We start from the raw sequence: 26,230 nt of genomic DNA, 5'->3' as shown, positions 1-26,230 counted from the left end.
CTCAAGTTAATCAAAAAGAAAATAAAGTGTTCTTATCTCTTACTCCTTTCAAGTGTATTAGTACAAAGTTAAACACTAACAGGAAAATCCCTACATCATTATCACTATTGTAGAGGACTGTTATTTTCCCTTATACATGATGTTTAACATTACCAATTACACTCAACATGGACATTAGAGTTCCAACGATAGTTTTGTGTGCATTCAAGGTCTTTTTTCTACAGTACTCATTCAGTTTCCTAAGAAATTACTGCTTTCAAAATTCTTTTAAAAATTGTAGAACTATATTGAATTGATAGCCAAAAACTTAGGATGAAATTTACACTAATTATTTTTTTCTGAATATATATATATATTATATATATATACACATATATATACATATATATATACACATAGAAAAGAAAACGCAGAAAAAGAAAACAAACTTTCCCAATTCCTTTTCTCAGTAGTTGTTAAACTATGAAATTACTTACCAAGACATTCTGGATATGAAACATCCAAAAAACTGCTGGGCCAAGGACTGGGCTAAACACCTTCTAGTCAAAGGTGTCTCATCTATAATCATGGCACTATGTAAAAGATTTGTGCTGGAATTTAAAAGAGACAGCTAATTATAACCAAGAAAGAAACATGATTCAGTCAAAATAAAATAATCACACTTTTAAAATAAGAAAATTCAAGTTAGACATAAAAAAACAGATTACGCTTCCAAAAGCTATCACATCTTTTTAAAATTCAGCTGAAATCCATAATCTTAATTAACTTTTGCCTAAAGAAAGGACTGCATTGTTTCCCATTCATTTCTGTGAAAAAATATAAGTACCATTTTCTGGGAGAAGGGGAAATTATCATTAGCCAGAAATGGATATGTTCATCAGAAACTGATTCTCCTATGAAGGGCTCTTCTAAATTCAAAAACCTTTTGCCAATAATAACTATTAATTTTTTTTAAGTAAGCTCTACACCCAACATGGGGCTTAAACTCACAAGTCAAGATCAAGAGTCACATGCTCTACCGACTGAGCCAGGCAGGCACTCCTATTAATTTTTTGTGCTCCATTGTTTACTTTCAAATACACTGACCTATAAGATCTTTCTAACACACTCCAGAGAATACAGGGGCCGTATTATTACTGCCATTTTACAGATGAGAAAATTTAGGCCCAGAAAGGGTAAAATCATTGAATCTAAGATATAATATTTATAAATCTAGAACCTTCCAAAAAAAAAGAAAAAAGAAAAAAAAAAGGGATAAAGTGAAGACGGGTATAAGAACAAAATAAAGTTTTCTCTCTTTTTTAACTAGCAAAGACATTTCTGTCAACATCAGTAAATTTTTTAAATGATGCTAGGAAAAATAACCCCATTAGACATCCATTATATAACTTGTATGATTTTTTTTTTTTTACATGCATAGGCAAAAGAGACTAAAAAAAATCTATGAAATATTACTATCAGCTATATCTGGATGAAAATAATAGAAGTCTTTTGGGTTATTTTGAAATTTTCCTTTGTATGCTTTTCTACATTTTGAATTTTAAAACCATTCGATTTTCTATAAAGCCAACCATATTTAAAAGAAAAAAGTTTGAAACATATCTTAAAGTTGATCTGTCAACAGGGTAGCCTATCTTCACATCATTACCCTCATTTGGGCATTTCAAATCTTAAGAAATACCAACCTAAATATACTCATGGAAGCATAAGCAGCCACTTCAACATAAGCCTCATCGATGAATACTGTCTTAAAACAGGAGTATGGGTATCGACATGTAAGAATTTCTTCATAAAACTCAAAAACTTCATGAAGATATGACGTAGTATGTTTAAGCAGTGGAAGAAGTTGAGGTAAACAAAAATGAGTAACCTGAAAATAAAAAGCAGGGAAGATTGACCATTAAATGAAAGTTTAATTTTAGTATTTTAAATTTCCCAAATGTCTCAATTGTAAGGGAAACTTCACATTAATATAAATCTTAACAAATTCAAGGTAATGAGCTAAAATGCTAGTATGAAATTAATAATTACTTTTACTGTTTACAAAATATTCGTTGTACTTGAAAACTAAAATCATGATGGATTATAAGTCTGTGAAACGCTTAGATTCAAAGAAAATACAACTTTGGTTCCAAATTAAAATTTCTTCTGCATAACCACACAAAACAAGAAAGATTTAAACTTCCATAGCTTATTGCAAATCCACCTTTGATTCATAAATATCTAACCTAGTGAATATCGCACTTATCATAGTACTATTTTAATAATTAATAGTTAATATTAATCATACTACCTTCATTACATATAAAGAGCAGTTCCAGTAGTACTCCTAATATCTCAACCACATATTGAAAGCTATAGGGAAGCTTACTGGTAGTTAAGAGATGCGAAATACCAGCAACGGAAATTGTAATTCTGATCTCCTTACTATGTCACATCCCACCTTGGATATGGCCACTTGAATATCATATACCATCTCATCCCATGCTATGATTCTGTGCCAAATAAATGGTATCAACAATGACAGAGATCACTCTGATTAGAATGACTTAGCAAAGTTTTATGCTGGAGATTAAATCTGAGCTAATCTTTTTAGATTGGACAAAAGTTTGATAGGAATGAAAAGGTCAAGTAGACATCTCAAAGTCAAAGACAGAAAGAAATATGGTATGGTCAGGAAAATCTACAGAACTATATTGAATATAACAAACAAATAGGAAAGTAATGAGAAAAAAGCTAGAAAGGAAAATTAGGGTCAAATTCTAGAAGATACTGAAAGTCATACTAAAGAGTTTTTTTTTTTTTTTACTTAAAAAAAATTTTTTTTAACATTTGTTTATTTTTGAGAGAGACAGAGACAGAGTGCAAGCTGGGGAGGGGCAGAGAGAAAGGGAGACACAGAATCCGAAGCAGGCTCCGGACTCCAAGCTTTCAGCACAGGGCCTGACACAGGACTCAAACTCATGAACCGTGAGATTGTGACCTGAGCTCAAGTCGGCTGCTTAACTAACTAAGCCACCCAGGCCAGCTACCCTTTTTTATAATGTGTATTTATTTATTTGGACTGAGAGAAAAAATGCCCATGGGGAGGGGCAGAGACAGAATCCCAAACAGGTTCCACACCGACAGTGCAGAGCCCAACACGGGGCTTAACTCCCAAACCGCGAGATCATGACCTGAGCCTAAATCAGGAGTTGGGACACTTAACCGACTGAGTCACCCAAGCATCCCTAAAGAGTTCTGACTGTTGTAGGAATGTGGAGGCAAGGAAAGTTTTTAATGTATGATAAAAATTATTCTAACAGCATTAGAACAGATAGACACTAACATACCTGAGTACTGAACATCTATGTATGATTAATGGTCAAGGGCCCAAACTACATCATAATGAGCACTCCTCTTGGTATACAAACAAAAACCGAAATATTATTCATCAGAAAAAGATTCACTATTAAAAAAACCTACATGACAGCAAATCTGATAATGCAGCAAAAACTCTTTATTTGAGACAGAGAAAGACTAAGTCATGGTTTCGTTAAGTACTCAAGAAAAATATTTCTTAACTATCATTTACCTTTCTCCCATCCAATGGCTCGGAGTGGGAAAAAAAATCCTTCCAAAATACAAAGTAGGTACTAATCAAATGTTGATTTTACAGTTGATCATTTACCAAAGATAATAAAATTCACTGCCAATCTTATCAGTGAATATACTTTAAAGAATCAACGTCACTCCAGCAAAAGCAAAACCATTCATAAAATACCCTGAATATTTTCCATGAGTGACTTTTATAAATCTTGTGAGTTTCAGGAAAGCAAATTAAGAACAGAGTGAGGAGCTTACCGACAGTCTAAACCTAACTGCCCTCAATTTTTGCTCACATAACAGAAATACTGTTGAGATATATATGGTCACAATATAAGTTTTATACTAAGAAAAAAAAAACCCTAATATTGAAAATGTATGGGACTAAGAATAAATAAAGAGAGATTCATTCAAATGTTACTTTAAACACATAGAAGTAGAGAGGGTCAATAACCAATACATCACTTCCTAAACTCCAGAAGTCTCATGCTTGGGGAGGCCTAAATGCACTAATGGGTCTACCAATTAACATACAATTTGTGGCAAGATATGGAAGAAAACTGCAAGAAGCTTTCATGAGTATGTGGACTAGAATTCTAAACTCTGCCTCAGCCTTTTCTTTTTTCCTCTGTATATGCTAAAGTGAGAACAAATCTTGTTCTTTAATTTTGAAATTGTGGAGTGTTTGAGGTTCCAGAGATGGGGCTATAACATTCATAAACATAAACCAAACAAAAAGATGACATGAACACAAATTAGTTACAGAAATCAACCCCCATACTCTAATCAAGGTATACTTGGGGCGCCTGGGTGGCTCAGTCGTTAAGCGTACGACTTCAGCTCAGGTCACAATCTCGCGGTCCATGAGTTCGAGCCCCGCGTCAGGCTCTGGGCTGACCGCTCAGAGCCCGGAGCCTGTTTCAGATTCTGTGTCTCCCTCTCTCTCTGCCCCTCCCCCGTTCATGCTCTGTCTCTCTCTGTCTCAAAAATAAATAAACGTAAAAAAAAAATTAAAAAAAAAAAAGGTATACTTGAAGCTCTTTTGGAACACTAAGCTCTCTGTTGGAAAAAAACCTAAGACTTTAATATAACATTTTAAAAGGAATTCATTCAAGAATTCACATCATTAAATATATCAGATAAAGAATCCTTTTCTGTCTAATGATATTCTGGATAATGGAAAGAATAGTTAGGAAAAACTTAGCATTTCATTACTATGCTTCCTTTTATCAGGAATGAAAAGCTGGGAGAGAAAGGGGCAAGAAGCTATGACTCACCTCGTGCATATATGGATCTACAAGTATTTCAAAAGGTCCAATGGCCAAAGAGATATTTGACGCAGCTGTTGGAATGGTGAGCATATAATGGAAGGTCTTCTTCCTCATATCATGGGTATATACTGTCTCCACCAAATCTCCATTGGAAACAGCCACCATTGCAGCATCTACCGTAAATTCTAATTTCCATGTACATAATTCAGAGTATGAATCAACGCATGGGAACCAAAATCTAGAAAAAATATCAAAAGTGTAAAAAATATACTGAGAGCGTAACCTACATTGTTTCCCCCACTTATAAGTTTGTCTAACTTTTATAGAGTATGTGTAAAAAGAAACTTAAGCTATCTGCCTGCTGAAGCTTGTTACTGTGCAACTTCAGACTTTGATTAAAGATAGAAACTTTTCGGGGTGCTTGGGTGGCTCAGTCACTTAAGCATCAGACTTCGGCTCAGGTCATGATCTCATAGTTCATGAGTTCGAGCCCTGCGCTGGGTTCTGTGCAACCAGCTCAGAAACTGGAGCCTGCTTCCGATTCTGTGTTTCCCTCTCTCTCTGCCCTTTCCCCACACACACTCTGTCTCTCTCTCTCTCTCAAAAATAAATAAGCTTTAAAAAAAAAAAAAAACTTTTCTCCACATATTCTTTGGCAATATTAAGAAAATATATCATGTGATACAGCCAGTTCAAATCCTTAAAAAAGAGGTAGGCAATTCTTGGCTTCAAACTTCTAAATTAAAAACTATTTTCATTTGCACATTTACATTAGTTTTTATATAGTATTCATTACCAGAAACTAAAAAAGCTTACAATAAAGCTGTAAAAAACACAATATGGTTAGAAAACTGTTTTGGGGAATGGGATTGGGATGCATCACATAAATTCCAACAGTGCTAGCAAAGCCAGACAAAAAATTTCTATTCCACATTCTATCAAGGTCAGGTTTTACTACATGCCAGGGTCTATACCTGATACTGCAACACAAAGAAGTATGAGACATCATCCTTGGCTTGAAGAAGTTAATAATCTGAGGATTATTAATAACAATCTGAAGAGAATACGCATACTGTAATATTTCAACAATATATAGTGAACTACTGAGCTTTGAGAATGAACTACAATCACACACAGCAATGAAGGAAAATCTCACTACCATGGTGTTGAACAAAAAAGGCCAGATAAAAAGAGCATAATGCATACACTTCCATTCATATAAAGCTCAAAAGCAGGTATAATTAAGCTATATTACTTTAGAAATCAGAATAGTGGTCACTGTCGGGCAGAAGGATATGAGGGAAGTAGGTAGTGACTAGAAGTGAGTAGGAGGTGGGGACTCTGCAATGCTGGTAATGTTCTTTTTCGTGATGTGAGTGTGGATTACACAGGCTTATTCACTTGTGAAAATTCACTGAACTTTCCTATTTACAATTTAATTTTCTAGATGCCGTTTTACTGCAGTATAAAGTTAAAAAAATAATGAATTGGGATGATTTTAGAACAGTCTCTTTTTTGAAAAGTAAAGACAAAAGGGAAGACACAGGACTGAGAAGGAATGACTAGTGGAACAAGATTGAGAAGAAGTAAATCTGAGGATGGAGCTCATACTTCTCAATTTACACTAAACACATGTACTGCATATACATACAAAAAATTCAACTGAAAAATGAAAATAACTGAAATATATAAGAATAATCTACCTTGTGGAATTTTGATACCCACAAGAGAAAACATGAGCACCTCTCTCTGCCATACTTCCCTCAACACTGGGTACCACAAAATGAAGACCTCCTTTTGGCTGATCCAAAGAAAAATTGATGTGTATCTTTAGGACCTTTAATTCTGCAACAAATAAATATACATATACATTGATACGTAAATATATAATAAGGTAACAATGGTCTATATAGCAAGGCACTAAACATAAAACGAGAATTAAAAGCTCAGCTTTAAATGAAAAATCACACCACTTACCCTACTTTCAGCTCTCACCTTTTCTCCACGTATATTAACTCAATAGCCTGCCTCCACTGATGTCCTTCCACTCAATTCTAGTCACTGCTAGCTGTGTTCTCCCAAGATATAACTCAGGTCATGCCATATCCTCCTCCCAACTTTTCTGACAATGCTATACTGTCTAAAGAAAAAAGTTCAAAACTACCTATCACAGGAAATTTAAGGACACTTAGGATTCAATGCAAAACTTGAAAAGTAAGGACTTAAAAAGTCCCCCACATTGTTATCCCTAGTTGACTTTGGGGAACAGGAGGAATAGGGAGTGAGTGGGAAAAGCTACCCAAGAATTTATGTAATATGTTATTTACATTATCTTTAATTTATACATAACAAATACATGTTGCTTTTGTAAGATTTTTAATCTTATGAAAAAGAGGTTTCTTTTAATTTCCCTCAGACCATCACAACCATATGGACTATGTCCATTCCCTGAACATGAAATGATAGCCTTCTATGCCTATCCCCCAAAAGTGGGCAACCCTCAACCCCCCACCAAACACATGAACTATTAAAGAAAAAATAAAAAGCAAAAACAAAACAAAAATGTCTCACTTCCTCATCTTTGTTAATTTTTATAAGGCTAAATAAAAGTAGGCAAGTTATGCATAATAATTATAATGGCTGTGACTTTATCCAAGAGAAAACAAAGATTTAGAAATAATAAGAGTGTGCTCAAAAGTGCACAGTGGGTGTTAGGAACCCTATGTTCTAGCACTGATTCTACTACTATTTAGTGACCTTCAGTAGGTCACTTGCTGTCTAGACTTCAGATTATTCTTCTGTAAAAGGAAAGAAGTGAACTAGGTGATTTTTTTAGGATTCTCCCCACTATAACATGCTCTAATTTTAAATTGATTTGATATTGTATGCATTCTCAACTCTTGACAAATTGTTCTATCCATCCAATATTTTTTATAACTTTCACTTTAAAAAGAATAGTGAATGAGTTGTTTTTTATCATAGCCCTTAATTGCTATTTTCCTATTAACCAGTGATCTTTAAAAAAAAAAAAGAGCTTCCAACTTCTGTATATTTCAAGTATTAATTTACAATTATGACATCATTAATTTTCATGTAAAAGTTTTCAGTCACTAAGTCTGACATGATTTTATTGTATAGTCAATATATTTTTGGTGTTTTACCATCAACATGTTTCCATAACTCTGAGGGAACCTTAATGCAAAGTTCTCCATTTCATTAATTTTCATGTAAAAGTTTTCAGTCACTAAGTCTGACATGATTTTATTGTATAGTCAATATATTTTTGGTGTTTTACCATCAACATGTTTCCATAACTCTGAGGGAACCTTAATGCAAAGTTCTCCATTTCCTGCATCAGGATCCACAGCACTAACTGCAGCGGCATAAGCATTGGAAAAATAATTTAGATTTCTCCTAGGAAAAAAAAGAAAAAGAGATGTTTTAATAATAAGCCAAACATTTCACCAAGTATTTTCTTCAATATTTGGTAGCATTTGTTTGTTAAGCGTTATATCATTTTATATAATTTATGAGAATGCTTTCTGGACAAGTAACTATTACTCATCATGACAAAACCTACTAAATTATAAATACGATATCATATATAACAAATTCGCCAATGCCATGTGATTATTATAATTACCATATCCTTCATTAATTTTGGAATGTCAAAGTCACTATACATTCCTGATAGAAGTGAAAAGAACATATGCAAAATTGAAGAAGTATTCTTTATCAATATGGCAAACATTTCAATCGATTCCACAAACTATGATCTGACAGAAATTAAGATGTTTAAAACAAGTTAGGATGGGAATCAAGTCCTTAAAATGTAGTACTGCTTACCTTTACCCCCAGTGCCTGACAACGTAAGCTTAAAGGAGGGAAACTTTTGGCTGCTTCACTGCTGTACCTCCTATATGCCAGGGGGGTATACTCTATAAACAGCTGTTCAATAGTTACTTGGCCTTATTTCCCACTGGATGAAAACAATACACATAAGTCTTATGAAGTTATTACAACACTGTTCCCATCCAATTTTTAAATTTTATTTCATTAAAAACACTTTAAATGTATATTGACATATACAGATCTCCCTCAACAATGGTGTTTTGTCCCGATAATCCAATCATAAGTTGAAAATATTGGAAATTGAAATGAATTTAATACACTTAACCTACCAAACATCATAGCTTAGGCTAGCTTACCATAAACTTGCTCAGAACACTTATATTAGCCTACTGTTGGGCAAAATCATCTAACACAAAGCCTATTTTACAATAAAGTGTTGAACATCTCAGGTAATTTAGTGAATACTATACTAAAAGGAAAAACAGAATGGTTGCATGGGTACAGAATTGTCCTAAGTATACAGATTATATAGCCTCGTGATCATGTGGCTGACTGGGAGCTGAGGCCCACTGTACAGCTCCATATAGGTACCACATATTTCTAGCCTGGGAAAGAAATCAAAACTCAAAATTCAAAGTACAGTTCCTACTGAAAGCATATCACCAACTCTGCACCATCATAAAGTTGAAAAATTGTTAAGGTGAACTGTCTGAAGTTGGGGGCCGTCTGTACACATATTACATTTCCTCGCTGAAACCTGTTTAAAGGAATATGTAAGAGATGGATGAAAGAAAAAAAGACAAGGAATGATAAGAGCAAGATGAAAGACAACTCCATGAGCCATATTCTTGCTGAGCACCTTTATATTGATCATCTTGCCATTAGATGAATCCACGAAGTAAAGTCAGTCACATTTCACTAGCTCATTAAGTTTTTAACTAGTTAAAAAACAAGTTTAATATACAGTACAGAGAGGTTATAGGAAAAATTAAATGGGAAAAGGGCCATTAAAGAAAACAGTAAAGTTATGCCCTCTTAACCTGACAGAAGCCATTCCTCTCCCATCTCCATGTCTCTACTGATTAGGAAGGATTAGGAAGGATTTTAACAACTACACAACATAAGGCTCTGGAAGCAGTGAAACAGACTTCTCAATAATTTTAACAATTTCTTTGTTAGATAAATATGTAAAATAAAATGTGCAAGAACTATAGGATCACAATAAAAATGAAGGTTTTCACATACCATCTATATTTTTTAAATTATCATACAGTAACTCTCTTTCCTTTGGTATATAATTCCATAAATTCTTACACATGTACAACCACTGCCACAATCAGGATATAGAGCAAGTCCATCATCCCAAAGAGTCCCTTGTGCTATGCCTTGGCATCATACAGAACATGATTTTTTTTGTTGTTACTTTTGAGAAACACTCAGAGTGTGAGCGGGGGAGGGGCAGAAAGCGGGAGATACAGAATCCGAAGCAGGCTCCAGGCTCTGAGCTGTCAGCACACAGCCTGATGTGGGGCTCAAACCCACAAACCGTGAGATCATGACCTGAGCCGAAGTCGTGCACTTTATTGCCTGAGCCACCCAGGCGCCCCTGGAATGCGACCTTTTGAGGCTGGTTTGTCTCATGTAGTAAATCTTTGAAATCCATCTCAAGCATTACACATATCAATGATTTGTTCCTTTTTATACTGAATAGTATTCCACTGTACAGACTGGACCACAGATTATTTATTGTTTATTCATTCAGCCACTGAAGAACATATGGGTTGCTTCCAGCTTCTGGCTACCACAAATAAAACCACTATGAACAACCATGTATTAATTTTTATGTGAATTTAATTTTTATTTTGTAGTACAAATACCTAAGAGTGGGACTGCTGAGTCAAATGGTAAAAATATGTTAGCTTTGTAAGAATATGCCAAACTGTTTTCCAGAATGGCTATACCATTCCACATTCCCATCAAAAATATATAAAAGTGCCAGTCACTCTGCATTTTTGCCAGCACTTAGCCAACGTACTAATTTTTTTTTTAATTTTTTTAAAAGTTTACTTAGAGAGAGAAAGACAGAGACAGAGTGCAAGCAGAGAAGGAGCAGAGAGAGAGAGAGACACAGAATCCGAAGCACGCTCCAGGTTACGAGCTGTCAGCACAGAGCCCGATGCAGGGCTCGAACTTGTGAACCATGAGATCATGACCTGAGCCGACGTCACGCGTAACCAACTGAGCCACCCAGGCGCCCCAACATACCATCTAATTTTAAAGACTACTTTGTATATCTACAAACTGTAGTTTCTTTTCAATAAAAATGCAAAAACATGAAATATGAAAGATAGTTGAAGACACCATAATTTCCCCCCAGTTATCTGTAAAATTCAAAAATAAAAAACAATCATTACATAAAAAGCCAAATTGAAACATTACATATTAGACCACTCAGGTTTTTTTTTATGGGAAATTATTCTCACTTAATCTCCTCATTTCCTGAGAAAAGGTAAAGCGGTCCAAATAAAATGATGAGTCACTGTAAGTGGAATCTACTGGAAAGCCAGTTATGAGGAACAATCTTCTCATGGTTTGGATTTCAGTGTTTCCTTTCATAATATGAATCAAATATGTTTCTTTTCATAATAACCTCATAAAAGCCAAAAATTACAAGACAAGATTAGAATAAGTATTTTCAATTTTCAGAATAATAGTGTCCTTGTCCTATAACACCACCATCTCCAACCTCCAGTCTCCAACCCCATCCCCTCCTCAAGGAAACAAAGAGACAAGTAATGTTGTAGAAGATATTGAAAAACTAGTCATTTTCTCTAAGAATTTATTATAAGCATCCATATTAAAATAATGTTTTAATTCTTTGTCAATAACATATACTTCTTAAAACTCAGGGGCAGGTTTTGTGAACGCTTAAGATTCAATTATTGGTAAACCTTTTTCTCTCTTTTAAAAATATTCATGGAAGCATAATACACATCAGAAAAGCATATATACTCTAAATGTACACCTCAGAGAACAAAAAGAGCCAGCATGCAGAGCATGAACAGAACTTTACCAGCCTCCCAGAAGCCCTCTTATAATCACTAACCAACCCCACTTTCCACCACCAAAGGTTACCCATTATTCTGACATCTAATGTGATAGATTAACAACTTCATATACTTTCTCTTGTATCTGACTTCTACTCAATGTCTAGCCTGCGAGATCCAGACATACTGGTGCATGTAGCTATTGGTCATTTATCTTGTCACTGTTTAGAATTCCAGTGGTGTGAGAACATACCACAATCTATCTTCTACCACTGATGAGTCTTCAGGTAATTTCCAGTTCTGACTATTACAAATGTTGCTGTGAACAATTTTGTACGTATTTTTTGGTGAACATATGAACACATTTCTACTGAGTATATACTAGGAGTGAGACCTACACTAATCATAGAGTATGCACATATTCAAACTCAATTTACACTTCTATCAGCAGTGTTTGAAAGTTTAGTTACTCTATATCCATGTCAATACTTGGTTTCTCTTCTCTTTGGTTCTGAGAGTTTGCACACAGAAAAAAAAAAAAAAAAAAAAAAAAGCCAGCCAGCAGGAAAACCCATTTTCTAAAAGTGAAACCAATACCAAAATTAATAAAGATAACTTTTTAAAAATAATTAAAACAACATTTGATATGATACTATGAAATAAGGATTCTTAGAGAAAACTCTACCGTAACAGGTTTTTCTATGAAAAAGTCTAGGGGATTTCAGTCAAGCTCAAACTTGAGTGAACTACTCAAAGCAGCCATCTCTGAAAGGCTACTGTATTTCAAGCTGTAGAAACACTGAATGCAGATAAGGATAAAATGGCTCTACTGCTATGCATGTAAAAATTAATCCAAATAGGAGGATTCTGGGAAGATGGCGGCGTAGGAGGACGCTGGGCTCACCGCGCGTCCTGCTGATCACTTAGATTCCACCTACACCTGCCTAAATAACCCAGAAAACCGCCAGAGGATTAGCAGAACGGAGTCACCGGACCCAAGTGCAGACGAGAGGCCCACGGAAGAGGGTAGGAAGGGCGGCGAGGCGGTGCGCGCTCCACGGGCCGGCGGGAGGGAGCCGGGGCGGAGGGGCGGCTCGCCAGCCAAGCAGAGCCCCCGAGTCCGACTTGCAAAAGCGGAGGGGCCTGACGGACTGTGTTCCGACAGCAAGCGCGACTTAGCGTCTGGGAGGTCATAAGTTAACAGCTCTGCTCGGAAAGCGGGAAGGCTGGAGGACAAAGGGAGGGTGAGCTGCGGAGCCCCCGGACGACAGAGCTCAGTTTGGCGGGGAACAAAGGCGCTCGCCAGCGCCATCTCCCCCGCCCATCCCCCAGCCAAAATCCCAAAGGGAACCGGTTCCGGCCAGGGAAATTGCTCGCTCCGCGAAAACACCCAACTCTGTGCTTCTGCGGAGCCAAACCTCCGGCAGCGGATCTGACTCCCTCCGGCTGCCACAGGGCCCCTCCTGAAGTGGATCACCTAAGGAGAAGCGAGCTAAGCCTGCCCCCCCTGCCGCCGTGCACCTTGCCTACCCACCCCAGCTAATACGCCAGATCCCCAGCACCACAAACCTGGCAGTGTGCAAGTAGCCCAGACGGGCCACGCCACCCCACAGGGAAACCCGCCCCTAGGAGAGGGGAAGAGAAGGCACACACCAGTCTGACTGTGGCCCCAGCGGTGGGCTGGGGGCAGACATCAGGACTGACTGTGGCCCCGCCCACCAACTCCAGTTATACACCACAGCACAGGGGAAGTGCCCTGCAGGTCCTCACCACACCAGGGACTATCCAAAATGACCAAGCGGAAGAATTCCCCTCAGAAGAATCTCCAGGAAATAACAACAGCTAATGAGCTGATCAAAAAGGATTTAAATAATATAACAGAAAGTGAATTTAGAATGATAGTCATAAAATTAATCGCTGGGCTGGAAAACAGTATACAGGACAGCAGAGAATCTCTTGCTACAGAGATCAAGGGACTAAGGAACAGTCACGAGGAGCTGAAAAACTCTTTAAAGGAAATGCAAAACAAAATGCAAACCACCACGGCTCGGATGGAAGAGGCAGAGGAGAGAATAGGTGAACTAGAAGATAAAGTTATGGAAAAAGAGGAAGCTGAGAAAAAGAGAGATAAAAAATCCAGGAGTATGAGGGGAAAATTAGAGAACTAAGTGATACACTAAAAAGAAATAATATACGCATAATTGGTATCCCAGAGGAGGAAGAGAGAGGGAAAGGTGCTGAAGGGGTACTTGAAGAAATCATAGCTGAGAACTTCCCTGAACTGGGGAAGGAAAAAGGCATTGAAATCCAAGAGGCACAGAGAACTCCCTTCAGACGTAACTTGAATCGATCTTCTGCACGACATATCATAGTGAAACTGGCAAAATACAAGGATAAAGAGAAAATCCTGAAAGCAGCAAGGGGTAAACGTGCCCTCACATATAAAGGGAGACCTATAAGACTCGTGACTGATCTCTCTTTTGAAACTTGGCAGGCCAGAAAGAATTGGCACGAGATTTTCAGTGTGCTAGACAGAAAAAATATGCAGCCGAGAATCCTTTATCCAGCAAGTCTGTCATTTAGAATAGAAGGAGAGATAAAGGTCTTCCCAAACAAACAAAAACTGAAGGAATTTGTCACCACTAAACCAGCCCTACAAGAGATCCTAAGGGGGACCCTGTGAGACAAAGTACCAGAGACATCACTACAAGCATAAAACATACAGACATTACAATGACTCTAAACCCGTATCTTTCTATAATAACACTGAATGTAAATGGATTAAATGCGCCAACCAAAAGACATAGGGTATCAGAATGGATAAAAAAACAAGACCCATCTATTTGCTGTCTACAAGAGACTCATTTTAGACCTGAGGACACCTTTAGATTCAGAGTGAGGGGATGGAGAACTATTTATCATGCTACTGGAAGCCAAAAGAAAGCTGGAGTAGCCATACTTATATCAGACAAACTAGACTTTAAATTAAAGGCTGTAACAAGAGATGAAGAAGGACATTATATAATAGTTACAGGGTCTATCCATCAGGAAGAGCTAACAATTATAAATGTCTATGCGCCGAATACCAGAGCCCCCAAATATATAAAACAATTACTCATAAACATAAGCAACCTTATTGATAAGAATGTGGTAATTGCAGGGGACTTTAACACCCCACTTACAGAAAAGGATAGATCATCTAGACACACGGTCAGTAAAGAAACAAGGGCCCTGAATGAGACATTGGATCAGATGGACTTGACAGATATATTTAGAACTCTGCATCCCAAAGCAACAGAATATACTTTCTTCTCGAGTGCACATGGGACATTCTCCAAGATAGATCATATACTGGGTCACAAAACAGCCCTTCATAAGTATAAAAGAATTGAAATTATACCATGCATACTTTCAGACCACAATGCTGTGAAGCTTGAAATCAACCACAGGAAAAAGTCTGGAAAGCCTCCAAAAGCATGGAGGTTAAAGAACACCCTACTAACGAATGAGTGGGTCAACCAGGCAATTAGAGAAGAAATCAAAAAATATATGGAAACAAACGAAAATGAAAATACAACAATCCAAACGCTTTGGGACGCAGCGAAGGCAGTCCTGAGAGGGAAATACATTGCAATCCAGGCCTATCTCAAGAAACAAGAAAAATCCCAAATACAAAATCTAACAGCACACCTAAAGGAAATAGAAGCAAAACAGCAAAGGCAGCCTAAACCCAGCAGAAGAAGAGAAATAATAAAGATCAGAGCAGAAATAAACAATATGAATCTAAAAAAACTGTAGAGCAGATCAACGAAACCAAGAGTTGGTTTTTTGAAAAAATAAACAAAATTGACAAACCTCTAGCCAGGCTTCTCAAAAAGAAAAGGGAGATGACCCAAATAGATAAAATCATGAATGAAAATGGAATTATTACAACCAATCCCTCAGAGATACAAACAATTATCAGGGAATACTATGAAAAATTATATGCCAACAAATTGGACAACCTGGAAGAAATGGACAAATTCCTGAACACCCACACTCTTCCAAAACTCAATCAGGAGGAAATAGAAAGCTTGAACAGACCCATAACCAGCGAAGAAATTGAATCGGTTATCAAAAATCTCCCAACAAATAAGAGTCCAGGACCAGATGGCTTCCCAGGGGAGTTCTACCAGACGTTTAAAGCAGAGATAATACCTATCCTTCTCAAGCTATTCCAAGAAATAGAAAGGGAAGGAAAACTTCCAGACTCATTCTATGAAGCCAGTATTACTTTGATTCCTAAACCAGACAGAGACCCAGTAAAAAAAGAGAACTACAGGCCAATATCCCTGATGAATATGGATGCAAAAATTCTCAATAAGATACTAGCAAATCGAATTCAACAGCATATAAAAAGAATTATTCACCATGATCAAGTGGGATTCATTCCTGGGATGCAGGGCTGGTTCAACATTCGCAAATCAATCAACGTGATACATCACATTAACAAAAAAAAAGAGAAGAACCATATGATCCTGTCAATCGATGCAGAAAAGGCCTTTGACAAAATCCAGCACCCTTTCTTAATAAAAACCCTTGAGAAAGTCGGCATAGAGGGAACATACTTAAAGATCATAAAAGCCATATATGAAAAGCCCACAGCTAACATCATCCTCAACGGGGAAAAACTGAGAGCTTTTTCCCTGAGATCAGGAACACGACAGGGATGCCCACTCTCACCACTGTTGTTTAACATAGTGCTGGAAGTTCTAGCATCAGCAATCAGACAACAAAAGGAAATCAAAGGCATCAAAATTGGCAAAGATGAAGTCAAGCTTTCGCTTTTTGCAGATGACATGATATTATACATGGAAAATCCGATAGACTCCACCAAAAGTCTGCTAGAACTGATACATGAATTCAGCAAAGTTGCAGGATACAAAATCAATGTCCAGAAATCAGTTGCATTCTTATACACTAACAACGAAGCAATAGAAAGACAAATAAAGAAAATGATTCCATTCACAATTGCACCAAGAAGCATAAAATACCTAGGAATAAATCTAACCAAAGATGTAAAGGATTTGTATGCTGAAAACTATAGAAAGCTTATGAAGGTAATTGAAGAAGATTTAAAGAAATGGAAAGACATTCCCTGCTCATGGATTGGAAAAATAAATATTGTCAAAATGTCAATACTACCCAAAGCTATCTACACATTCAATGCAATCCCAATCAAAATTGCACCAGCATTCTTCTCGAAATTAGAACAAGCAATCCTAAAATTCATATGGAACCACAAAAGGCCCCGAACAGCCAAAGGAATTTTGAAGAAGAAGACCAAAGCAGGAGGCATCACAATCCCAGACTTTAGCCTCTACTACAAAGCTGTCATCATCAAGACAGCATGGTATTGGCACAAAAACAGACACACAGACCAATGGAATAGAATAGAAACCCCAGAACTAGACCCACAAACATATGGCCAACTCATCTTTGACAAAGCAGGAAAGAACATCCAATGGAAAAAAGACAGCCTCTTTAACAAATGGTGCTGGGAGAACTGGACAGCAACATGCAGAAGGTTGAAACTAGACCACTTTCTCACACCATTTACAAAAATAAACTCAAAATGGATAAAGGACCTAAATGTGAGACAGGAAACCATCAGAACCTTAGAGGAGAAAGCAGGAAAAGACCTCTCTGACCTCAGCCGTAGCAATCTCTTACTCGACACATCCCCAAAGGCAAGGGAATTAAAAGCAAAAGTGAATTACTGGGACCTTATGAAGATAAAAAGCTTCTGCACAGCAAAGGAAACAACCAACAAAACTAAAAGGCAACCAATGGAATGGGAAAAGATATTTGCAAATGACATATCGGACAAAGGGCTAGTATCTAAAATCTATAAAGAGCTCACCAAACTCCACACCCGAAAAACAAATAACCCAGTGAAGAAATGGGCAGAAAACATGAATAGACACTTCTCTAAAGAAGACATCCAGATGGCCAACAGGCACATGAAAAGATGTTCAGCGTCGCTCCTTATCAGGGAAATACAAATCAAAACCACACTCAGGTATCACCTCACGCCAGTCAGAGTGGCCAAAATGAACAAATCAGGAGACTATAGATGCTGGAGAGGATGTGGAGAAACGGGAACCCTCTTGCACTGTTGGTGGGAATGCAAATTGGTGCAGCCGCTCTGGAAAGCAGTGTGGAGGTTCCTCAGAAAATTAAAAATAGACCTACCCTATGACCCAGCAATAGCACTGCTAGGAATTTATCCAAGGGATACAGGAGTACTGATGCATAGGAGCACTTGTACCCCAATGTTCATAGCAGCACTCTCAACAATAGCCAAATTATGGAAAGAGCCTAAATGTCCATCAACTGATGAATGGATAAAGAAATTGTGGTATATGTACACAATGGAATACTACGTGGCAATGAGAAAAAATGAAATATGGCCTTTTGTAGCAACGTGGATGGAACTGGAGAGTGTAATGCTAAGTGAAATAAGCCATACAGAGAAAGACAGATACCATATGGTTTCACTCTTATGTGGATCCTGAGAAACTTAACAGGAACCCATGGGGGAGGGGAAGAAAAAAAAAAAAAAAAAAGAGGTTAGAGTGGGAGAGAGCCAAAGCATAAGAGACTGTTAAAAACTGAGAACAAACTGAGGGTTGATGGGGGGTGGGAGGGAGGGGAGGGTGGGTGATGGGTATTGAGGAGGGCACCTTTTGGGATGAGCACTGGGTGTTGTATGGAAACCAATTTGTCAATAAATTTCATATTAAAAAAAAAAAATTAATCCAAATAGGAAGAATTATATCTAGTTCTGGGGTTACCACATTTAAGAAGAAACAATGCCAAACCAGGGAACATTCAAAGGGCAAGAATGGTAACAAATTTGGGAAGAGTTTTAGATAAGGAAGCGTTGAAAGTATTGTGATTCTGTAGACTGGAAAAGAGAAAACTTGGGGGAAAACAATATTTAAATTGGTTAAGTTTGTGAATGTTATAACAAAAACTGTAGTTTGATGTAATAAAGAACTTCCTAGCTTTCAGAAAAATCAAAGGGATGCTTGAAAATACAGTGAGCTCACTCACAGGTCATATCTCGCGGTCCGTGAGTTCGAGCCCCGGGCTCTTGTGCTGACAGCTCGGAGCCTAGAGCCTGCTTTGGATTCTGTGTCCGCCCTCCCCTCCCCATCTCTTCTCCTCCCCAACTCATGCTCTGCCTCCCTCTGTCTCTCAAAAATAAATGTTAAAAAAAATATATAGTGAGTTCTTCAGAGCTAGAAGCATTCAAGCAAAAGGTGAAACAGTATAGGAAAAAATTCTTGTTGAAGTTTCGACTAAATGAACCTTAATGTTCCTCCAACTACGACAAATTAACCCTGAGCAATACTACCAAAAATAAGTAGCAGTGAGGCATTGTGGCTGAGTTAAAATATAAATATCCATATTACTTAACCATAATTAGTAAAGGAATCAACTACTTTTACTATATAATATTAGCAAAATAACATTTAAAACCTCTGTAGTATAAGTCTGTATTAAAAAATACAGGACTTATCGGGGCGCCTGGGTGGCGCAGTCGGTTAAGCGTCCGACTTCAGCCAGGTCGCGATCTCGCGGTCCGTGAGTTCGAGCCCCGCGTCAGGCTCTGGGCTGATGGCTCGGAGCCTGGAGCCTGTTTCCGATTCTGTGTCTCCCTCTCTCTCTGCCCCTCCCCCGTTCATGCTCTGTCTCTCTCTGTCCCAAAAATAAATAAACGTTGAAAAAAAAAAATTAAAAAAAAAAAAATACAGGACTTACAAAAAATTTTTTTAATAGCAATTAAAAAAAATCAACTCCAATTACTCTAAAAATCATTCTAATCACTCAATAGCTACTTAATTTATATCTCAATATTGGTCATTTCTACTGCCACTCCTTAGTGGAAATGAATACTAAAGACAGGAATTAAACTGATTCTTGGAACTTGGGAACACTGAGGCTTTTCAAGCAAAATATAAAAGATTTTCTCAAAGTGGGAAAGTCTATCTAGGGAAGGAAAAGAAACAAAGGAAAGAGATGTCAGCACTGTAGCCTATCCATCCATAGAAACAGCTTCTCTGGCAAAGTCCGTATTTATTTTATTCTAAGAAGAGAAAAATGTAGGAAAAAAAAAAAAACAATCAAAAAGCTCCTATAGGGCAAACTATAATTTATCTACAATACATAAGATTCAAATACAAAATATATTTAGAGAAAGTGTTGAAATTATTTTATTGGCAGACAAAAAAAAAAAGAGAATGCACACACAAAATATATTTGGAGAAAGTGTTGAAATTATTTTACTGGCAGACAAAAAAAAGAGAGAGAGAGAGAATGTGTGAGCAAGCGCTTAAATAGATGTTACATAAAAAACAAGGTTTTTAATTGCTGGCACAGGTAATTTAACAACTCCACTAACGTTTGGTTGGATAAAATAGGTAGAAATGTCTTTCAGTCTCTTATCTAAATGTTTCTCTTCCTTACATTCCCTCTGCAGTTCAAAGATGCTGAATCTCAACCAAGGTAAGCACACTCTTTCCATCAAAAACAGGATAGCCTGGTATCTTAAGTTTAAAACAAATAAGAAGATGTGATTAAGTAGTATATTACTTCTTTGAATGTTAGGACATTCTTATATGTATTAAGATCAAATTTTATCACAGAATTTAAGTTTAACTTTCAATTTCAAAACTGCTATACTTAATTTGTTTCAGCTGTAGTGTAAATTTTATTGGTTTATTAAAGAAAGTTACTTTAGAAACAAGAAAGGTAACAGAAGTATCTAGGGACATGCTAAAGACCTTAAGTATCTGCCTTTCCCAAAGTTCTCTAAATATAATGTCATCCAGAAGAAAGATTTTTCACATTTAACTGCTAAGAAAAGCAGTATTTCTTCTGAATAACCCGGTATCTTCTATCTTGTGTCTTATCAATCATATAAACGAGTGTGTCCTCTTAGGTAAGGCAACCAGAAACATCAAAACTAAATCTATAATTTTCCTGTAACAATTGTGCAATAACTTAACAGTGTGTACACACCATCCTACGCTTTTTCACTCTCCATGCTAATTCCATTAGCCACTTTTTTTAAAACTGTTGTCTATTAAAATTCTAAAACCAACCTCAAATCCTCTTTTAAACCAATCAAATAATAAACACCAGCAAAAAATAACTAATGTCATCCCTCTTTAAAAGTAATCAAGATTCTAGAGCTTGGAAGAAAAGCAGGGGTAGTGAGCAAATATTTACTAAGTGACCATGGCTAAAAGAGCTGTTTCTAACTGAAAAGAAAAATTATAATATATTCTACTTTTCCCAATTTCCTAACGTAACGTTTGAAAAGACTCCCCTTTTTACCTTTCTTTTCTTCCATTATAACGCTATAAGTGATGAAGCATCTTCCCTATCACTAGAGAAATTCTTTAGGAGATAAGATCACTTCAAAACAAACAAGGCAAAAAGTAAAAGCTTGTTTCCTCAACAGACGTGGAAACCATCGTTCCTGTCACTGTACTGCCACAGAGTATATCCTCTGAGATCGGAGCATAAACAACAGGTAAAGCAAATGTGCAAACACTGTTCTGTGACTGGCAGATGGAGAGCCTACTTGCCCTGTCGTCAAATGCAGAGTTCTAGTGTCAACTGCGGAGCTATTCCGGACTCTAGCAAGGCCATGGCTTCCCTACCTGCTCTGCTTTCCTACCTGCTCTTTTACAAGTGCCTTTTCCATACATCAGTGGTAATATATTTACTACTCTAAGGGCAGGTCATTTTTTTTTTCTGGGGGAAAAAGGAGCAAGATGATTTTGTAATAAGTGTTTTTAAATGAGTTCTACAAGTGTAGCTGAAAAAGCAATGTAATTTCAACAACTCAAGTTTGTGAAATGGGAAGTTACAGGAGTAATTCAGAGATTCCCCGAACTTTTCCAACAGCATTTTCTATTCTCTTCCCTGAGTCTGAAAGATTCTAAACCAATGATAACTGGGACCAAAAATATGTCTAAAGATAAGCCTCCTGTCTCAACCCTTGTAAACCCTTAAGGCAATGGCTCATAGGCATTAATTAGCCTCTTAGAATCACCTGGCACACTAGTTACAACACAAATTGCAGGGGGACACCTAGCTGGCCCAGTTGGTAGAACACACAACTCTTGATCTCGGGGTTGTAAGTTGGACCCCCACGTTGGGTGTAGAGATTACTTAATAAAATCTTAAAAAAACAAAAACACCACCAAAAAAACCCAAAACAAATAAAACACAAATTGCAGGACCAAATCCCCACTTTCTGATTCAGCAGATCTAAGGCAATGCCTGGGAGTCTGCATTTCTAACAAGTTTCCAGGTGATGCTGATACTGCTTGTCTGGAAATCACACTTTAAGAATTGCTGCCTTAATGCAGCAATTAGTTAAAATAATATCTTGACTAAAAACAGTTTATAATAAAGGTTTGGCACCCTACTCCAAAACAGAGAATCATGGTTGAATCCAATGGTTTCTAAACTTTGAAAAAGCAAGTGCCCTCAAACATAGTTCACAGTACTTAAATTAATACAAATATTACTGGGCACAATGAAGTAAACTTAAATTAATACAAATATTACTGGGCACAATGAAGTAAAATACTAAGAAGAGCCTTAAGAATAGTAAGTAATCCTATTTGCCTAAAGGACTAATTCAAGGAAAAAAACCTTATCTATGCCAAAATATTCACTCAACATCACTTACGATCTCAAAAGCTGGAAATGACACAAATGCCAAACAACTGGAAAACAATCATGCAAACTATAATATACTGAATAAATATTATCTGACCATAAAAATGATAGAGAGTGAAGACTATCATATGTGGAAAAGTGGAGACAAAGTATTTAAATGAAAAAAGTAGAACACAAAACTGCTCATAACAGCATGTTTACTGATAAAAAAAACTTGTTTTTTTATCAGTAAAAATGTAATATTTAAAGTGAAGTAGACGTAATATTTAAAGTGAAGAGACATCTAAGACATAGTATTTTTATATGACATTCAAAGGCAGTCAAAGTATTTTACAAAATATTTTGAAGTAGTCTCTGCTCTAAGGATTACAACAACCACCTAACCCATTGAAGATTAATGTTAATAAAGTATTTTTAAAAAATATTAAAAGTAGAAAAATGGCTTAAAATTGTTTTTTAATTCTCAGATAATACTTCTTCAAAACTGTAATCTGAAGAAAGGAAACTCAGTAACTTACTATGTTGGGTAGAACTAGTAAAATTTCTTGAACCAAATATGCAGAGAAATTATAAAAAATTATAAAAGAAATTATAAAAAAAACAGAAATTATAATTAGGAAAAAAACTGGGATTCAGAGCCTAGTAATCATCTAAGAAAAGTACTTTGAAAAGATTAATCCAATAATATGGGGAATATATAGCTGTTAGAAATATCAACTTTAAGGTATAAAACTTACTGTTTTGATTCATTGTGACAGACTTCCAAGGTTGGGTCATTATAAATAAAAGCAGCTTCTAAATCATTGATCCTTACTCGGTATATTCTACACTGTTTGCTGTTCAACTTGATTCTATTCAAGTTTGCAACTGTGGGAAATATAGTCAGTTCCACGAATCCCTGCAATGATAAAGAATAATAACTTTGTTATAATTAAGACTGGTAGGTTTTAGAATTTTTTTTTTATTTCTACTACTTATACTTAGTTATACCACTATTTCTATTACATTCCAGAGACAGAATTCCAAATAGCTACATATATATGTGTTCTCTGAGTATCTTCATTTCAAACACTATTGTCCTAATGAATGAACAGGTATGAATTATATAGACTTTATCTTCTTGGTGATTCACATTCACCATCAGTGAAAACTGGACCATCTGCCAGAAAAAAGTAAAAGGACTCACACTCTCAAATACAAGGCTTTCTAGACAGACTGGAACTCAAATAGGGAAGAAGGAAAAAAAAGAAAAAAGAGCAGAAAGAGAATCAAAACCAGTTTGGTGAGTAAAAAGAACATGGCCTTCCAGGGGCGCCTGGGTGTCTCAGTCAGACGTCCGACTTCGGCTCAGGTCATGATCTCGCGGTTTGTGGGTTCGAGCCCCATGTCAGGCTCTGTGTTGACAGCTCAGAGCCTGGAGTCTGCTTCAGATTGTGTCTCCTCCTCTCTCTGCCCCTGCCACACTCATGCTCTGTCGCTCTGTCTCATAATAATAAATAAACGTTTAAAAAAAAAAAAAGAAAAAGAACATGGCCTTCCAAAATGGGAATCAAATGGGAAAGATGGGTCAATGGAACATGACACATATGTCCAGTGTTTTTAATATGATGGGTTAAAAAACTGATATACTCTGGGGCACCTGGGTGGCGCAGTCAGTTAAGCGTCCGACTTCAGCCAGGTCAGGATCTCGCGCTCCGTGAGTTCGAGCCCCGCGTCAGGCTCTGGGCTGATGGCTCAGAGCCTGGAGCCTGTTTCCGATTCTGTGTCTCCCTCTCTCTCTGCCCCTCCCCGTTCATGCTCTGTCTCTCTCTGTCCCAAAAATAAATAAACGTTAAAAAAAAAAAAAACTGATATACTCAAGTATGAAAAATGGGAAGGCATGAAATAGCATTTCAAGGGCTGCAAACTGAACAGGAAAATTTCAGAACCTGCAACACAAATAGCTAAGATGAAATGGAGGCAGCAACCACAGAGGGCTCAAGTATAACTATTCTAATGGCTTTAGAGAGCAGCACTGTGTGCCAGATGTTACACTAGATACTTTCATATGTTCTCTATGAACTGAAAAAAGTACTACTTTATGCTTTTTACAGATAAGTTAACGAAGTTAAGAAAATTATGTAGGGGTGCCTGGGTGGCTCAGTCGGTTAAGCGGCCGACTTCGGCTTAGGTCACGATCTCGCGGTCCGTGAGTTCGAGCCCCGCGTCGGGCTCTGTGTTGACAGCTCAGAGCCTGGAGTCCGCTTCGGATTCTGTGTCTCCTCCTCTCTCTGCCCCTCCCACACTCATGCTCTGTCGCTCTCTCTGTCTCATAATAATAAATAAACGTTTAAAAAAAAAAAGAGGGGCGCCTGGGTGGCGCAGTCGGTTAAGCGTCCGACTTCAGCCAGGTCACGATCTCGCGCTCCGTGAGTTCGAGCCCCGCGTCAGGCTCTGGGCTGATGGCTCAGAGCCTGGAGCCTGTTTCCGATTCTGTGTCTCCCTCTCTCTCTGCCCCTCCCCCGTTCATGCTCTGTCTCTCTCTGTCCCAAAAATAAATAAAAAACGTTGAAAAAAAAATTTTTTTAAAAAAGAAAATTATGTAGGGGTGCCTGGGTGGCTCAGTCGGTTAAGCGGCCGACTTCGGCTTAGGTCACGATCTCGCGGTCCGTGAGTTCGAGCCCCGCGTCGGACTCTGTGCTGACAGCTCAGAGCCTGGAGCCTGTTTCAGATTCTGTGTCTCCCTCTCTCTGACCCTCCCCTGTTCATGCTCTGTCTCTCCCTGTCTCAAAAATAAATAAAAACGTTAAAAAAAATTAAAATAAAAAAAAAAAGAAAATTATGTAATTAATAAGTGGAGAAATGACATTCAAATCTACATCTAAACGATTTCAGTGGAATCCTACTATACCGTGTTTCTTGTACAGGGCTTTAAATAACATGCAAGAATTTTTTTATAAAACACTTAGCCTAACTGCTCAAAAGCACAGAGATTCTGCAGCCCTTTTTCCCCACCATTTCCCAAATAAGAAGACAGCCATACATCCATAAATTAGACTCTCTACACAGATCTGCATGGTAGCAAATGAGAATAGAAAGAGCAGAGGCCAAAATACTGTTAATGAAAAGCTCTGTGTTTAAAGGTGTAAACTATCAGCAACTGGAGGGGAAAAGACCAAAATTCTTTTAATTAGCCTATCAGCAATCCATTGACCAATCTACATAAATAAGCTTGGATCAGCTGAAAGCAAGCAAGCAGAATCAAAACAGCAAAAGTGTACTGTAATAGAAAAAATTATGGAAAGTGCTTTAAGTCAATAGTTAGCTTACATGGGTGGGGATAGAAGAACAGGATTTGGCTTTCTTGACTAAGGTTAACAATAACAAAACAGTGAATGGAGTATATTTCATGAAGATAGGGAAAGCCCAGTCTCCTCATATCATCTGGTCTCTGACACCACCTAGAGCCCTAACCTCCATCTGCCTGCAACATTCAGACCCATTAACTTCCACAAGGCTCCACTCTCTGTCGTCCTTGGCCACTGGCATTACTGCAAGCTTGTCGTCCTTGGCCACTGGCATTACTGCAAGCACTCTCTTCTGCGTGCTCCTTGTTCCCTCCCAACCACTTCACAGCTGACCACCTTCCCATCCTATTCTAAATAACCTCCCCTGGGCCATTCAACCTTTTGAAAAATTCCTTCTCTACCTTCCAGCCTTAGATGAAATGTCTCCTGAAACCCCTTTGAC

The 26,230-nt window shown here is 37.4% G+C and overlaps 1 protein-coding gene across 5 annotated transcripts in view; it reads right to left on the bottom strand.

Annotated features, from left to right (window-relative positions):
• Positions 1 to 26,230, bottom strand: part of TAF2 (TATA-box binding protein associated factor 2) — a 102,850-nt gene that overhangs the window by 68,059 nt on the left and 8,561 nt on the right. For 2 of the 5 annotated variants that reach the window (XM_030304577.1, XM_030304578.1), the window contains exons 3-8: positions 23,239 to 23,399; positions 8,152 to 8,270; positions 6,560 to 6,701; positions 4,863 to 5,094; positions 1,686 to 1,870; positions 477 to 590 (exon numbers count right to left, since the gene is read on the bottom strand). In XM_030304577.1, the coding sequence (XP_030160437.1) occupies positions 477 to 590; positions 1,686 to 1,870; positions 4,863 to 5,094; positions 6,560 to 6,701; positions 8,152 to 8,270; positions 23,239 to 23,399 (953 nt within the window). Of the gene's footprint in view, positions 1 to 476; positions 591 to 1,685; positions 1,871 to 4,862; positions 5,095 to 6,559; positions 6,702 to 8,017; positions 8,072 to 8,151; positions 8,271 to 23,238; positions 23,400 to 26,230 lie in introns of those variants that run through there. The other 3 variants (XM_030304579.1, XM_030304581.1, XM_030304580.1) reach the window with 3 other exon arrangements.

This window comes from Lynx canadensis, chromosome F2 (assembly GCF_007474595.2).
Source record: "Lynx canadensis isolate LIC74 chromosome F2, mLynCan4.pri.v2, whole genome shotgun sequence".
Classification (NCBI taxonomy): Eukaryota; Metazoa; Chordata; class Mammalia; order Carnivora; family Felidae; genus Lynx; species Lynx canadensis.
This window is presented reverse-complemented; position numbering and strand designations above follow the sequence as displayed.